Genomic DNA, 17,992 nt, shown 5'->3' with positions numbered 1-17,992 from the left:
TGGGAAAAACTCTCCACGACTGTTCATATAACTTCATATAAGGCAAATTCGCTTATCTAGGTACTGTTAGGCAAGCAGTCATCTTATTGACTCACCAAAATATTTAATTACTTCAAATTCGCAACTTTAGAAGCTGTCCAAATACACACTCGCCCAGCTTCCTCGCAACTATTGACATATTTGTGAAAGTGAACATCATTTAATCAACAAACAATTTTCCACATAATCCCTTTAAGCTTCCCAGCAGCATCATTCGGCTGACATTACGCTCTTTTAAACTCACACAAAGCACCATTTCCCAGCACAACGATTCATTAGCATCTTATAAACCGTTAAATAATTGATTACAACAATGTCAGCACAATTAACGCTCAGCCAACCACCGGGCTTGCCTCGCCACTCTTACATTTGGCCATAAAAGGCACACACATATACAGAGACACGTTGGCAGGGCGGCGTTGCGCTGTGTTCAAACGCTGGTCCCAAAATGGCGACAAAATAACATTTACTTTATAAGCGATTAAAAATTAAAAACTATTAGTGCTGCATGACTGGCGGCAGTCAAGTTGCAGCTCAGGCGGGAGCGCATCCCCGCACCAACACACACTCACATAAATGCGCGCATATGCAGCCATACATACGTGTTAGTGCATGAACTTGCAGTTGGAGGAAGGTTGTCTGCTGCAGTCATCAATACATCGACGAAGGCAGTCGAATAAGTGCATGGGTTTTAGAATTTCTATCATAAAAACTCGAAATGCAATACCGTATTTTTTTGTATTCCGTTAGTTGTGAGTATAAAGTGATTGTTTTTGTGTGCTATGACCGTCCCTTTCTAACTATAGTTCTTTAGAATTTCAAAACAAAAAACCGGCAATGTAAGAAACTTGAACAAGAAACGAGACAGCTCGTAACAAAATTGAAGACGCGTATACCACAGCACTTAAATATTAGAGTTCTCATGTTCTTCAAAAAATTAAAATAAATTATTTTAGTTTTGTATTAAGTAAACTATTTTACACAGACTTATCACTCCACCTCGTCATATAACTTCGTCCCGTTTTATTTTTGTTCTTGTTTGTGCTCTCTTCGCTGTTGTCGTGTGAGCGTGTGCGCGTTGGTCCAACAAAATGTCAGCATAAATTTTTAATAATATTCATTTCCTGAACTGCTACAAAATGATCACCAAAGATGGACAGACAACTTTTACACATATACATGTATACAAATACTATTTACAGACAAAAATACAGAAAAAGTGCTGCAACGATGTAAACTGTCGAACTAAGTGATGTTAAAGTCATTTACAGAAAAGCAGTCAATATAGCAAAAACCAGCTATAAAATATTACTGAACTCATTTAAAAAAGTGTATGTAATAGTCGATTTATTTTCTTAAAAGCAACATTTATTTATTCTTAATTATAACTACATATATATAAAAAAAATATAACTGCATTCAAAAATCATCTAAAAGAACCACACACAACACAAGAAACCTCACACAAAAGTTGAAGTTAAATTTAACGCATTTGTATTAAGTATTAACCAATATAGACCGCCGGGCGTATGAGTAACATAACTTACTATTGTATTATAACATATTAAAGACTCTGAAGTAATTTTTAGCCTTTAAATGGGCTTCATTATTATATAATATGAACCCTGTCTTTTATTAAGCTTCATGTCACTATTTGGTTCGTTGTTTGAAGAGGGAGGCGCAGAAGCGCCAGAATATTTCGGTGAATGCCTACATTGTAGTCATTTAAATTGAAGCTACCTTCGGCATATGCATTGCTATTAAAGAATCCTGCTCGTGTTTCTATTTCACCTTTTGATGCATCGATGAATTTCGCCGCAGAACCACTAGTCTATTATTATATTTTGTTATGTGGATCCCCTTTTTCGATCACTTTGCCAATTTAGCCCGAGTTGATTAAAAAGGTCGAGTGTAATACCAATGACGCCCAGTCTGGTCAATCATGAACCGCATGGCCTTAAGCATTGAATCATACTTCAACACGGGCAACATATTATTATTTAACTCATTAAATTTTTGACTTATACATTAAAGAAAAGGTTACAGTTCGTTTTTACAGATCATAAGAAGCTTTCTGTTGCTTTTAACATTTATAAGAACTCGGAAAAGAAACAAATCTCAATGTCAGTAAGCTATGGATAGTCTGATGACCTGCCCCTGCCTTGTTGAAGACTGGTTTTCATAATAATTCAAGGTATTCGAAAGAAACTACGACACTAAAATTAAAGAAAACAGACAAATTAAGTCAGGAGTTCCCAAACACTTCTTCTGCCGACATCTAACGAATTTTCCAAAGCAAAAAACATCAAGATCAATGTTTTAAGTTTCAAGTACATGCAAACGCTGCCGAAGCACAAACGCAGAATTGTTAGAAAAAAGCAACAAATCTAAAAACAACAAAACCGGACGGAACCAAAATGGTCACTACTAATGGGCGCATAATAACGGGTTTCTATTGCAATCGCACATACTTACTCATAAGCAAATGTGTGTGTATGCATTAATGTGCATGCAACATGCCACCCGCTTCCGTTGCACAGGTGGCCCCCTTGCAAATATTTGTGATTATGCTTGTTTTGCTGGCCAATGTACTTGTTAGCTGCTTCACTCCACACACACAAGCATGATGTATCCACTGTATGTATGTGTGTGTGTGTTGCGCAAATAAAAATAAACAAGGCAGCAACGAAATACCGGCGAGCAACATCTGCTGCAAATGAAAGCCGTAAAACCCATTATTAGAGCGTCATTTAGAAGGGAGCCGCAGCGTGCGGAGCATTCGGAAATAACGGAGGGTATTAACAAATCCAGGATGCTGATGACGGTGATGATGATTATATGGGGGGGGAGTAGGGTAGAGGAGGGTTAAAGCTAGCGAAAGCTAGGAAAGGGTGTCTCTCCACAGGTAAACTTACAATGCAGTGCAAGGACAACAACACACCGACACACTTGCGGCTTAAACTAGCACTAGTGTGCTTGACCGCCCAAAAGTATGCTTCCAGTTTTGCGCACACTTAATAATAACAAACGGAATGGTGAATGCAGCCACACAGCGCACAGCTAAATTCATATTTTTACAAATACATATGTTTATGTGTGATTGTGTACGTGTGTGATGGCAACAATTTTATGCGACACTGCGCTGCATGTGGCCAAAATGGTCAACTGCACCGTTGGCAGTATGCTCGAACGGAATAAAAGAAATGTGCAGAGAGTTAGAGAGAAAGAAAGTGTGTATGTGTGTAAGAAAGAGCTGCGGAGCAAATGCAATAAGGACACACAAGCCGGGAATTACTGCGACAGCGCACGAAAGTGAAAAACAGAAATATTGCTCGGCTATGTGTAAAGTGTTGCAAAGGACATAAAAACGAAAGAAGTGCAGTGCAGTGTAAGCGGATTTATTTATAATCTCAGCTATTTAATATTTACACCGTACTAATGGTTAGCTGGCGTATATTAAAAAACTGAAATGTATATATTGCACAAGCATAGATACGTGATATGTGATGCATGGTAAATAAATAGTATACATATGTACATACCAGTCTATGTATCCATACGTGAATATATATTGTTTACATCTGAAGTCTTTTGATATTTTTTTGTTAAAAAAGGTGGCAACACTACTGAAAATGTTTTAAGAGGAAAATAAATATAAGTATACAAGTTATTAATTTAATATAATATTTCAAATCAAATTAAGTGGCAACCCACTGTATATTGTCATGAGTATATTTTTTATTTTTCGGCAAGAAAAGTGGTCCAAATCTTACTTTTGAGTGCGCAATAAAATTGATTCTTCTATAAAAATATTTAAAATTAAAGTAAATGGCAACCCTGTTGATATACTTATAAAAAACAAATTCGGTATGAAAAATAACATAAATCTTACTCTTGAACCCACAATAAAATTTATTAATTAAATAAATGTTTCAAATAAAATTAAGTGGCAACCCTATTGAAATAAAATATTTATTTTTTGTAATATTATTTACCAGAGCTCACTCTAACTCTTTGTAATCAAAGTCGCTGTAAATTTTTCTAAATGGCAACTCTATACACATTACTTCAAGGTAAAAATAGTTTAATGCAAGCCGAATTTATTCCAAATGAAGAATAAATTCAAAATGATTGAAAATAATTAATATTTAATTAATAAATATTAAATTAATTCCTACCAAAAATATTTAAAACGAATTATTATTTTTATATGTCATGTATGTATTTATTGTTATACGGCAACTCATTCTTATCTTAAACAAATTAATGTTTTTATATGCATTTAACTATTCAAATACAAATTTTGTTCTCAAAATTATTTCTGAAAATTTCACTTATCAAAATCATTTCATATAATATATATTTTAAAATATTTTTCTGAAAATATTACCATATTTCTTTTAAATATTATGTTTCATTTTATTTACTATATGTATTCAATGGCAATTATTTGCAAAACAAATTTGCTGTGCTGAAGAATTACACACTTTATTGTAATTTCCCTATAAATTATATCTAACAATGAATGAATACATAAAAAAATCCACATACGTGTCAACTCCATTGAAAATTAATTGTAACGCCTAACTTCATTTCTGTAAACTATAATATAGTAATATTTTCATTTAACCGAAGCATTGGTAAATTTTGCACTTGCAGACTGTATGGTAAGGCTGTTGAAACGCTACAAAATGGTTTTAAATAATTTTAAAACGAAAATTGAAGTTTTTGTTTAATTCCAATCCAAGCCTAAAGTAATAAACCAAAAAATTTTTTAAAACATATTTTTTAATAAGTGGCAACTCTAAAAGCCATACGAACTTTTGCGCAAATTGTTTCGAAAAAATCTAAATCACTACTTTCGTGATTTAGAGAGAGCTAAATTTCAATAAAACTTTCTTGAAACATATAATATTTTTTTAATAAATGTCAAGTCCAAAAACCAAGCGAACTACATTAACACGATTTTCACACATTCTCTTTAATTTTCTATAATTTTTTCAAAATGTATAAATGTTTTATTTACATGTATACATTTTTTAGAACGTGGCAACTCCGTTAAATTAACAGATAAAAAGTATTTTTTTAGGTGTTTGCCATTAAATTTTATTTATTTTATTAACATATAAATTTAATTGGTTAACCTCTAATTTCAAAAATGAATGATAATCCTATGAAGAAATTTTTCTAATAAAATGTAAGAGACCATTTGCATGTACTTTTGCAATCCATTAAAAGCTAAGCCTCAGTAAAATTGTTCTTAAATATATTTTTTTAATAAATGGCAACACCAGAAAAAGTAACTTAATAAACACGATTTTTACAAATTTTCTTTGATTTTAGTATAACATTTTCGAAGTATTGAAATAATAATTTATTTGCTTGTATTAATTATTTAGAAGGTGGCAACTACTTGAAATTAACATCTGAAAAAATATTTTTTTTTATGTGTCTCATTCATTTTTATTAACTTTATTTTCAAAAATAATTGGTAACCATAAGCAGAAAATGTTGTGATAAAATATAGTAGAGCATATGAATATACATACATACATATATACCAGCTACAAAAAAATTTATTTTTTTATAGGTATATAATATTTTTGTTTTACAAGTATGCTGCACATACATGTATTTAGTGTACAAATGGCATGTGCTTCACTGCTCAAATGATTTACCTATATTTTTCGTGCAGAAGATTCGTCCAACTGGCCGGCAGGCATTTTATACTCAATTTGTAATGCCCTTGTTACCAATTTACAGCATACGTTGCTGCTGTTGCTGGTATTAGTATAATTTTTCCATGTTTGTTGTTGTTGTTGCTATTAATATCATTTTCCCACTTTTTGTTGTGGTTGCTATTAGTAGCATTTTCCCATTTTAGCTTTCATGCAGCCGTACTATACCTAACCGCCTACCCAGCTCGACTCCCTCCTCACAGTTTCGGGAAATTACGAGTCACAGCTGCCCTTTGCATTAAGTCGGCATTTACCTTTTTCTCCTTTACGTTGGGCGGTGTGTAGTTTTACCTTTTATTGCCCCGCAGCTTCCATTTTCCTATTGTGATTTTTTAATGTTCTAAAATGCGAATCCTTTAAGTCCACATTAGGCGGCTAATAAAAGCTTACCGAGTTGTACAGCATTGCCAATGGAAATAGCAATTTGAGTTGAGTTCAAATGGAGCTTGTTTCATTTACTTTGTTGTTGTGGTTTTTATTTTTACTCGACTTGTTTTGCAATGAAATAAATAAATAAGTAGCGAGGAGAGTCTATTAGATGTTGTAGTTGTTATTGTGTGTGAAATTGCGTTCTTTGAATGAAAATAATTCCTAATTGTGTGCGTATATATAACTATATATGTGTGTATGTATGGATTTTGGTTGGAATGTGGATGGCGAGGAATCTCATTGCTTTAATGCTTTTGTAATTAGAAAGTTATTTTACCGTTAGCATTTCTTATGTATTGAAAAGTAGGTTAGCAGCATATAAAATTCGTTCTGCTCATATTAACCCTAATTCCCATTGCAATAGTTATATAAAAATTTAAACATCAGATCGTAGCACCGCTACTACCAAAATGAAATTCTATGAGCTTTCAAAATGTTATATTAAACTAGTTTTTAGAAAAATGTTCAGCTGTTTAAAACTTAAAATATAAAAAAATATCATACTTATGAAAATAATTCACTGTTAGAATAATGATATAAATGGCGTCCAAAAAATTTTTGATGTTTCAATAACAATTAAAAAATCCCATGCAAAGATATATTCGTAAGACAACTCTATAACGATGTGTTTTTTTGCATTACTGGGTGTACTTTATGAAACAACAAAATATATAATTTTTTATATGGTTAGCTGGCAACTCTATTTATATGATATACATTTTTTAGAGGTATATAGAGAATATAAAACCATAAACTTTTAGAATATATACATTTGGGTGTCTATTATATACCCAGTTAATAGTATATTGCCGAGAAAGATGGTTCTTTCCTTTAAAAATTATACGCAGTTAACATTATACATCAAATAAACTGTATTCATATGGTACGCCATGACGTATGAGCAACAGAGAATGTATATATTACTTGTATGAATGCTCAGTACATTTGATGTGCTGTAACATTTAAAAGAATGTTTTCACGAAAAAAATTAAAAATAAACAAACAACTTAAAAAATAACGAACACCCAAATACACATATACACGTACAAAATAAAAATTACAAAATTTTTTTTTATGAATACTATCATTAATATATACTTCAACAATTTACAGATAATCTGGTAGCGCTGTTATAAATTTAATAATAAAATTAAGACTTTTTTGTGTGTATATTGACAAAAACTAAGATATTTTTTCATGCCACAATAAGCAGCTAACTGGTACCCTCCAAAGCATAAACCCTAATATGTACATATAAACTCGCAGAAATCCTTAAATATATACCGATAAGTTTTAGTAGCAAACCCCCAAAAAAACAAGAACAAATGAGCAAACGAAAATCCGCAAGCAACGAAGGCACTAACAACGTAATCCAAGAATTGTGTGCAACAAAATGTCATTAATTAAATCTCGACTGCTTGTTGTTGCACCCTAACGCCACAACACTATAGCCACAATACACACATACACATAACAACAGTACCTGCTGCAGTTGTTGGCATTGTTGTTGTCGTTTTTTGTGGGATTTCGCTAATTCTTAGCAGTCTTTTCGCTGACATTTGTTTTTGTTGTTGTCCGCACGTTTTTCAGTTGGCTGCAAATTCCTGACGTTGCAAGTAGCCTCACATTGCGTGCCAACCGAAAATTACTCGGACACATTGTTGCTTCGTAAAAACGATGAAGTGATGACCAACCGCCGTGAAATAAAAAAAAAAAAACAACAACAACATAAATAATAATAAAATATTGTACGAAAAAACATCGAGCACAAAATTATGAAAATCCTCTTGCGTATTTTCGCTCTCATATAATTCAATCTGCCTCTATATTCTCGGATTCTCACATTTTAAACTTGTTGTTGCTGTTTTCCTCTTTTTTGCTACCGCATTTTTTTGCGTAAAAATTATTATGTATTCTTTTTTCTCTCTTCTCGTTCCATTGCAGGACTTCAGTATTTCATTAGCGCAACATAACCAACAATAATAACAAGAAAAACACGCAGCGAAGGCAAAGTAACAGAAGCATAGAAGCGCCGAAGGGTGTAAATAAGCAAAAAAGGGCAAGGAGGCAAGGGTGAGAATTTCATTCCAGAAGTCCCTCAGTGCTTGTGAGTGGCGTTGTTGTTATAGCGCGTAGTTTACTCGCTGCTCGAGTCATACCAGCAGTGTAACAATTCTTCGTCTAACGGTATTCGCAGTTGTTGCTGTTGTTGTTCTTGTAGTAGTGGTAGTAGTGCAGCACGTGCCGGCATCATTCCGTGCTCAACACACCGTGAAATGTGCAATTCTTGGCTCCTCATAATTGCGATTACACTGGAATGCTTATGGAACTCGCAGCTGTCCGAAACATCGAAATCATGCCCAGCCGAGTGCATCTGCTTATCACAGACACAAGTAAGTAAAGGGCTCACAAGGGTAAAAACAAAAAATATTTAAATTATAATAATAATAATAAGAAAACCAGAGAGTGTGGGGGGATGTGAACACGGTGGTGAGGCTTGATATTTGCACAAGTTGATTTTCTGTTCTTTTCTTTTATATTTTTACATCGTTATTTAAAATAGCCATATTAATTTTTGAAATAACGAAGTAAGTGCTAAGCTAGGTGTGTGTCTCCGCTTAAATTTAAAATGTTATTGAGAGACGGACAGACAAACAGATTGACATGGCTAAATCGACTCAGCTCGTCAAGCTGATAAGTTATATATTTACTTTATAGCATTTCCGACGTTTCGTCCTGGGGGTGATCTCAGAAAAAAATGGTGCATATAATTATTTTCGCGATGTTCTGTAGAGAGTATTGATTCATAAAAGAGGCCTTGAGAGAAACGTGGTACATTAAACCTCACAAGTGTACCCACAGCAAGGCTCATCAGGTAAAGTTTACCACAGAAAGAAAATCCTCGCAAACTCGCAAGCAGTAATTCAATTCAATTCAAGGAACTGATTATATAACGATAGCCAGCAATCAAACGAAGAAAAATCTTGGAATAAGTGAAATTTTTGATACAAAAATAATTCGACAAAACAAAGTTTTCTCTAAACGAACCATCCAAGCTGTATAAGTAGCCTTGGTAGTAGTATTGGGCTAACTTGTCGTGATATATAACATCGGAATATGGAACATCGAGAGAAAAGTTCTTGTGAAGTGTATACCGTTACTTACGACCCTGTTAAACGTTCTCATAATATAATGACCATGATGATGTGGTAATATTTTAAGTACAGCTTGTTAAGGGAATTATCTGACTAATGAAGACAATATATAGGGCAATGATATTCAGACATAAGACTTCTCATACAAATTACAAAGTCGCAAAGCGACTAAAACCCAAATATAGCATGCTTTTAATTAGCATGAACACAACTCTTTTTATAAAAAAAAAAATCTAGCCAGCATTGTGCTATTAAAATATGGAAAATCAAATCAGCGAAATGCAAAAACAACACAAGCAAATTAATGCAGACCGACTTTCAAGACTATAGAGCTCAAAAACAGAGCAAAAGATTTCCGTTAAGTAAAGTAAAGTGAATGGTGGCGCAAAATAATAAGGACCCACTAAAAACGTAACAACTATACCAAAAATGTAACTGCAAGTTGCAGTTCACAAAGCAACTATAAAGACAACAATGGAAAATAAGAAATTAGTGGCAATGGCAGCGACTAAAGTGTTGTCAACAGCAGACAGAAACATGCCACACAACAGTAAATTCATTAATGCAGACATCCAAAGCAGCAGAGTCCAACAGAGGCAACCAACAACAATAATAATGCAACAAAAACAAAAAATAATAATAAAACAGAATTTTACACAGAAATTAGCAAAAAGGCAAAGCGGATTGAAAAGAATTGAAAATCGCGAAAAAATTATGAGTCCAGGAAGTGGGAAAAGGGTGGCGCACGTAAAGTAACTAATTTAAAGGAGATAATAATTCAAAAATCACGCGATTATTGATAAAATGCGAATAATCGAGGGGAAGAGAAACGAAGGAACGAAGGAACGAATTAGGGGATTAGCGGTTGCAATAAAAAAATATATTTGCATCTTAATTTTTTGGGTTTGGAAATAATGCCAAATTAAGTAAAAGTCAAAACTGTTCAATAATCTAGCGAATGAAGGCTATCCCAGCTCTTTCTCACGAATGAGTTATTTAATTTTCACTTAATAGATCAAACCAGTTAATGGATCACATGAGCCTTGGCTATAAATCAGCCTAATTTATCACAGAAATTGTATTGCTACTATTGAAGTATCGATATATGAAAGTTTATATCTATCTATAATCAAATTTGTATAAAATTTGAAATTTTTTCAAGTTTCTCAGATTAATCTCGAAATACAAATAATCAATCTATAATATAAGTATAACCCTCAGCTCAGCCGTTATTCTTAAAAAGAATGTATCGAATATCGATTTTTTGCGCATGACAGTGTTGCTTTTAAGTTGGTGGTCGTGTTTTCATTTTCAAACTTCAATGTATTCAAAGGCTTTGTACACTTCGACTTCTAGACTTCTAGCGAGAAATAACTGCATCTAGCTTAGATTCACAAATAAAATTTTTTTGCTAGCTTATCAAGCTAGAACATTTTTAATTTAGTAAAATTCGAAAATATAGAAGACGGAACTAAGAAAATATTACGCAACTGCATTAAGAGCAAATGTTATAAGACAGTGTAGATTTAAGCTATCTCAAAGGCAACAACAATTTTTTCGAATCATCTGAACGCACGTACAAGTAAAGCAATACCAAGTGGCTGAAAAGAAAACTAGTATATTAACAAAGATTCTGCATTCGCAGTGTTTGTGTCTCGTGCCTTTTTGCTTTTTATTTGCTTTTCAAATGATTCTCATTTTTTCCTCTCCCTTAACCAGCATGGCAAGAAAATGCTTATTTCCGTGATTTCAATTCGCCAGCGGTTTCTGATTTATCCACTCCATGCAGCTTGCTGCTTTTTGTCTTCATAAAAATCAAGCCCGTGGAGAAGACACTAATAGAACGCGTCCCCAATGGCAACCGCCGCGTTCGCTCATTGTTGTCTGGCATGGCGCTGACATTTACACACACCCACTTGGAAATAGTTGTTGGAAATCGCTTATGGCTGGCACTCATACCCTCCAAATCATCTTTAGCGCCACTCGAGGAAGACCTCAATACGTTTACGCTTACGAATTGCTAGTAAATTGGAAAATTTAAGTAATTTCATTATTCCAGATTAAATATGGGTTGGTGGTTGCGGCTAAAGACAGATCAACCCGCACGCTCAGTGATGCGTCATGAGATGCAACTGGCAAATGAGTCGCCTTGGCTTCAGCCCTTTGCGTCGCTTTATTATATGGTCAATTCCCCACTGTGAAGCCAAAGCGCTGCTCCTTGCTGTGGCTTCAGCTTCGCATTTGCTGTGTGTATAGTGCGACGCTTGCCTCCACAATCAGTTGGTTGCGTCAAACATTCCTATTCTTCTGCACTTCTGCGAGACTGCGTGCTTTCGCTTGGCGTTCCATTTTTCAACAATGATGACGCGACATGAAACTTGCAATTATTGTTCTAATAAAATTGTTAGCGAAATGGCAGTGAAGTGTAAGAATTGCAAAGATGATATGCAAAAAATATGAAAACTAATAACGGGTGTTAGAGGAAAATGGGGGAAAATGGGTGAAGAGAATTTAGATTTCAGTTTACTGTTCGCATGCGAAAGTACTGAGTATTTTACGAAATAAATTTAAATAATCGAAATCATAAAATATGATTATAGAAAATAAGTCGGCACAGCACAGTATAATGAGCACATGCTGCACCATAAGCCAGAGTTTAATGACAATTTTAGTGTTTAGCTTAAACACCACTCATAAAACACTGAGTTCACTACGCAAGAAAATTTCTTCAACTCGCTTTGAATAGCATGTTTTTTGTTGTTTACTCCATCCATTCGAGTTTATTGCTCATTTTGGTGTTTGACTTGAACACGATTAATAAACACGGAGCTTAGCACATAAGAAATGTAATTTAACTCCCTTTGAACACTAGATTACATAATAATATATTCATACTGTTCCACAAACTAGAGTTTAATTGGTGTTTAGCATTAACAACACTTTTAAACACCCTGTTGAGTTCCAAACAAAAAATGTGATAAACTCAGAGTTCATAAATACCTAACAGAGAACTCATATCAGATCCAAAATTTACAGTTGTTTATATATAACAAAACAAAATCGAGACCCGGAGATAAGTTTAAGACACTTAGAGTTTAGCTCCAACATCGATTTTTTTTTTTTGTTTTATAAACTCGAGTTTAAGGTTTCGCGTTTTTAAACAACTGTTAATTTTGAATACACAGATATTTGTATGGCAATAAATAGGGCTAAGACGGTATAATAGTACTTGTTGGATTTTTTTTTTTTTGTTTTTTTGTTAGTGGCTTGTTTTTACTGTAGTTTTATTGTTTATGATATTAGGGTTTAGTAATGAACCTAAATTGCTGCTCGTAAAGCTTCTACAATAAGTTAATACTACAAGATTTCTACCCGGAAAAGTAGAGAGTTTAGAAAACTTTTGTAGAGAATGCGCTTAGACCATTCTTATCAACAGCCATTTTAATTTTTACAGTGATTTTTAAATGACAGATTTTGGTCGATTTTCTTATCAAATTTGTAGAATTTCACACAGTTATTATTTCCACATATTTTCAGCCTCTGATCTGCTTCGATCGCTGAGGAGAGCTTTTTTCTCAAATTTATGCTAACATAACGTTTTGAAAAGCCCAATGTTGAGTAACAATTATCTAAAGAGTCGGCGTTAAACGTTCTAATTCCGAACACTTAGTTCCAGTTTTCAGAGTTTCCCAAATTTTTGGTTGCTCTGAAACCTAAGTATGTATTTGTCAATAAAAAACTTCAGAACCAGTCAATTATGGATTAAATTAAATATTTAAATATTTAAATACATTCAGCTTAAAGCTCAAAAACCTCCAACATAAGCTCACAACCTAAATTTGCAAACGCATTATTTCATTTACACATTCAAAAAGCGAGTTCATCACAATTACAAGTGCGAACAAATGAAATTCGACCATAAAAGTCAACTTTATATTCATTCAACGCCGGGAATGTGAAATTTACTTTCGCACCACTGCAGTCCCCCAGCACCTGGCGTGCGACTGGCTGGCATGCGTGTCTAATTTAATTCAATTTAGTTGAATAAGTTGAAAAGGAAATCAGTCAAAAATCACGCGCATTTAATGGCGCTCATGATTTGGCACTTCCCCATGCAGTAGTGGGGGCACCTATAGAGCGCCGCCACACAGCACACCGAGCACGAGACATAGACGCACGCACTTCAATGTAGCGCCTACACAGCAGGCTCTCGTGTCATATTTGATTCGTGGGAAATGAAGAAAGAGAGGCGTGTGCAGAAATAATCAATTTTCTACGCTATAGAAGACAGAAGTAGAATGGGAGGGGCGTATCTAACGCAAGTCGATTTAATTTAATTTGCTACAATAATGGCGCATATTCAATTTACCCACGAACGCATTTAACGCCATAAAGCGCCACAAAAGCGTACACTGAGAAATGAAGAGAAAGCCGAAGTGAAAACAAAGGCGACGAAAAAAAGCGTTTAGAAATTGTGAAAACAAAATCATAAACATAAACATGAACATTAAGATGCGTGGAAATAGATATGCGGATGAATGTGCAGACAGACGGACAGACAGTTTCGCAATAAAAATCGCGCTTCTGGCGAGAACAAAGTTACGCACAAAGCAATTGCAAACGCGCACACTGCCACGCCACGACAGCGCGGTAGTTCACACCTTGACTTGTCAGAGCAAATACAAAGCGCGACGCAGCTCCCTGGAGTACACTATATAACGTTTTTTTTTTTGTTTTCTTTCTATTTCGTGCTTTTGTTTGTTTAGTTTGTTTTGCGTTGCGCTTTTGGTCCCGCCCTTCTATACGCGTCGAGTATGTACTCAGCCACAACACAACAATTATGCTATTAACGCGACCACTGCTGTAGCTCTCGAACTCACTAATTCTTTGTCTATTCCCACAGGTGCTGTGTAACACTGGCGGTCTGGCGCAGATTCCATTGCGGCAATTACCCTCAACCGTGGAGAATCTCGCATTAACGAAAAACAATTTCCCAGTCATAAAACCGGATTCCTTTGCCGGATTGCGCGCGCTGAAGAAGCTCTCGCTGGACGGCAATAATATAACGCGCATCAAACAGTTCGCCTTTCGCGGTTTGCCGCGTCTCAAAGAGCTCTCCATACAGTACACGCCGTTGCAGACTGTCGCGCAGTTCGCATTTGCTGGTCTGCAAAATCTATCGACCATATTGCTGAGCCACAATCAAATTGCGACCATCGAGGGTAACGCCTTCGCCGGCACATCGAATGTCAAATTGATTTTACTTTCGAACAATCCACTCATACGCATCGACAGCTCGGCCTTCTCGAGCCTCACCAATGTCGGTCATCTGATATTACCGTCCGGCATACGCACCATCGAGCCGGATGCCTTCCTCGGCATGGACACGGTGGGTTTGCTGAAGCTTGCGTATATGGATTTGAAGGAGCTCTCGCCATACACCTTCCGCGGCCTGACAAATGTGCTGCTGCTGACGTTGCAAGAGTCTGATTTGGGCATCATATGCGCCGACGCTTTCACCGGTCTATCGCAGGTGGACAAACTACAGATATTGAACAACAAAATCGATTTGATTGAAGAACTTAACTTTACCTACACAGCGGATATAAAATTGCTAAAGTTTCACGGCAATCATGTGTTGGAGACGCCCGATCCCAACTCCATAATCATCGATGGTGTCTCACAGCTGGAACTGGTGAACAATCATTTTCCCTGCGGCTGTCACATACACACGCTACTCGATGGACCACTTGTCGAAGGTGCCCACAATCTTAGCGAATTTCTGCTGAAGAACTACTGCATTTCGCCGCTGGATGTGAACGGTCGCGCTATGGCTGAGCTGGACATCGATTCGATTGGTCGCTGTCAAGATCAGCTGACGAAGGGCAATCTCGGCTCGTCCGCCGCGTCGATGGCGCTGAGTGTGAATGTGACCTTGCTCATCGCGGCGGCGACAATTGAGCTTCGCATCTTACGCACACTCTCACAACAGCTGATGTTGTTGTGGCAGTATCGTGTGCGTGGTTCGCGTGGTCGGCGGCGCCGTTGGCATCTCATCGCTAGATGAATCCATGGCGGTGGTAGAGACAACGTAGGAGGCTACACTTTTAGTGATATACAAACATACATTTAAGTACGTGTAATTATGGCAAATTTTATTATGCGTCAATTTGCGGCGAATTGATGGCAAATTATGTAAGTAAGTACTGAGATCTATTGTTTAAGTAGCGGCGCACGGTGCGTCTAGCATGATATAACTAATTAATAATTGCTAAGCTTAAGGGAAATGCCACAACTAATTATCATAAATTGCTCATTTAGTTTAGGTATTTCATGTTAGTGATAAATAAATAATCTTTAAAAAAGTTAAAAAAAAGTAATAAAAGAGCTAGACTACTGCGTACAGTATTACGATTTTTTTTACTTTAGTTTAAAAATAAAAAGAGTTTTTTTTTTCTATATTCAGAATATAAATATCACTTTAATTGTATTTATATATATATAAGGTATATATAGGGTGAGCTAATAAGTCCTCTTACTTTTTCCATTCACTATAATTTTTTTCCACTTTAATTGTTATTTATTATATGTACTAATATTTATTATATAAAAATTTTAATAAATTGCTAAATTTGATTACCTATGGCAACCATAGTTTTGAGAACTTGTATTTTATAACAATTTTTTTGATTTTTTTTTTGCGTATACTATTTTTATTTATTAAACATTTTGTGCATCATTGAAGAGTTCTAACAAATATACTTTTCAATAAAAAATACTAACATATGGCAGCCTTGAATTTATATAAATAAAAAAATTTTGAAAGCACTCCTAAATTTCTCCACATGTTAATAAAGTACAGTATATTATTTAAAAATAATTATATAGTTTCGAAATTTTATTTTATTTCAAAAATATTTTAATAAAATTATTAAATATATCATTTCCGCTTCTCGTTACATCTATAGAGATTTTTTTGATGATTTAAAAACCGTATTGAATTGAAAAATTTTACATAAGTGGCAACCCTGCTCACAAAGTTTTTGTACTCAGTGTTTTTAATTATATTTTTCAAATACCCCAAATAATTTCTTTTTGCAGATTGGTAAAATTTTTCTTATTCGCACAGGTGGCAACTCCATTTAAAATCACAAGACAACTCTTTTTAAAAAAATTTCAGATTTTAGCTATGTAAAATATAGTAACGATATAAAACTATAATGCATCATCATTTTAATGATTAAACAAACGTCTGAATATCACATGGCCTCAAATTGGATATAAAGTACTCAATTATCACAAATAGTATAATTTTGGTCTATTTACGAAATCAAAAAAAGATATAAGAGAACTATTTTCTTATATATTGTTCGAACATTTTTTTCTGAAAACATTAACGATTTATCTATCTATATTAGAGTATGGAGTCCATACCGAAAGCTTATATATCAAAACAATTTTTAATATTTGTTGCAAAGAAGAAGATTACAATGGATATAGCTGAGAAGAGTAGTTTTTAATGAAGTGAAACAGTGGTTTGGGTAATTGACTCTAGACCTTATTAGCGAAATCTGAAACACTAACATTTTTATTATTATTTAAAAGAAATTTTATTTTCACAATGTAAAATTTAATGTAGTTAGTTTACAAGCTTTACTCTTGTTCGTGAATCTTAACAGAAAACTTTTACTTTTTCCCTTATAACATATTAACACCAATTGCTGATAGTCAAACAAGTTATACGGTTTCTCTGAGTTATGAATGATTGGAAATTGTCTCCATGGTTAAATAACCCTAAATATAGGTAACCTTTCAGTTATTTATACAATAAACAAAAAAACATAGTATACATTTAGGCACATGTTAACTAAGTAGCTATTTTCATTAGCATGACAGCAAAATTTTATGTCTGAAACTGTGTAAGACATTTTATTATTTATAACACCAAATAGTTCTATCATTCGAATTTAAGTATTTAATATAAGCAATGAGTAAATAATTTAATAGCAACTTTTCAGTTATAAGAACTTATATAAATAGTGACCGCAGTTTATAGTATTTTAGTTTTTGAAACAGTTGGCAACTATTTACCAAAACTTTTTTCAGCTGAGCTTTTTTGAAATTTTTTTTTACTAAAAATCGAAGTTTGGAGTAGAAGCACAAGTACCAGCATATAACCAGTCTATAGCTTCTTTCATGCCACTGTTTCTCTTTCTTACTTTCTTTCATTAACCAATTGCACATGCAAATACCAACACTACGACAATCAAAACTCGTTTGGATATCGAAGCAAATTTTTTACTGAGTAATTATGTGAATTGATTTGCGGCTTTTGGCGTTTAGTTAAGAATTTCTTAAGGTAAAAATTGCCGTAGAGCTGAAGTATAATGATTTTCTTAAATTTATTTTCTTTTCCAAAGAAATATTTCCATAAAATAATTCAGACTGGTAACATTTTTTAATTCCAAAAAAAATTTTAAAAATCCATATTTTCAAAATAATTTGCGTGCAATTCCCTTCCTAACCGTAGGAAGAGAAAAATGCACAAATACAATGACCATTGTTTGTTTTTTTAAGGCAAATAATTCTAATTTCACAATCTCAAAATAATTGGAGGCAATACCCTAAAAT

The 17,992-nt window shown here is 34.2% G+C and overlaps 1 protein-coding gene across 1 annotated transcript in view; it reads left to right on the top strand.

The window, feature by feature from the left end:
* Positions 1-15,638, top strand: part of LOC106621586 (chondroadherin) — an 87,783-nt gene extending 72,145 nt beyond the window's left edge. Inside the window, exons 2-3 of the mRNA XM_036362446.2 lie at positions 8,151-8,599; positions 14,265-15,638. Of these exons, the coding sequence (XP_036218339.2) occupies positions 8,483-8,599; positions 14,265-15,428 (1,281 nt within the window). The 5' untranslated portion in view covers positions 8,151-8,482 and the 3' untranslated portion in view covers positions 15,429-15,638. The remainder of the gene's footprint in view (positions 1-8,150; positions 8,600-14,264) is intronic.
* The last annotated feature ends 2,354 nt before the right edge of the window (positions 15,639-17,992 follow it).

Source organism: Bactrocera oleae, chromosome 5 (assembly GCF_042242935.1).
Source record: "Bactrocera oleae isolate idBacOlea1 chromosome 5, idBacOlea1, whole genome shotgun sequence".
NCBI classification, from domain to species: Eukaryota; Metazoa; Arthropoda; class Insecta; order Diptera; family Tephritidae; genus Bactrocera; species Bactrocera oleae.
The sequence above is the reverse complement of the archived record's forward strand: the minus strand, read 5'-3'. Positions and strand labels throughout refer to the sequence as shown.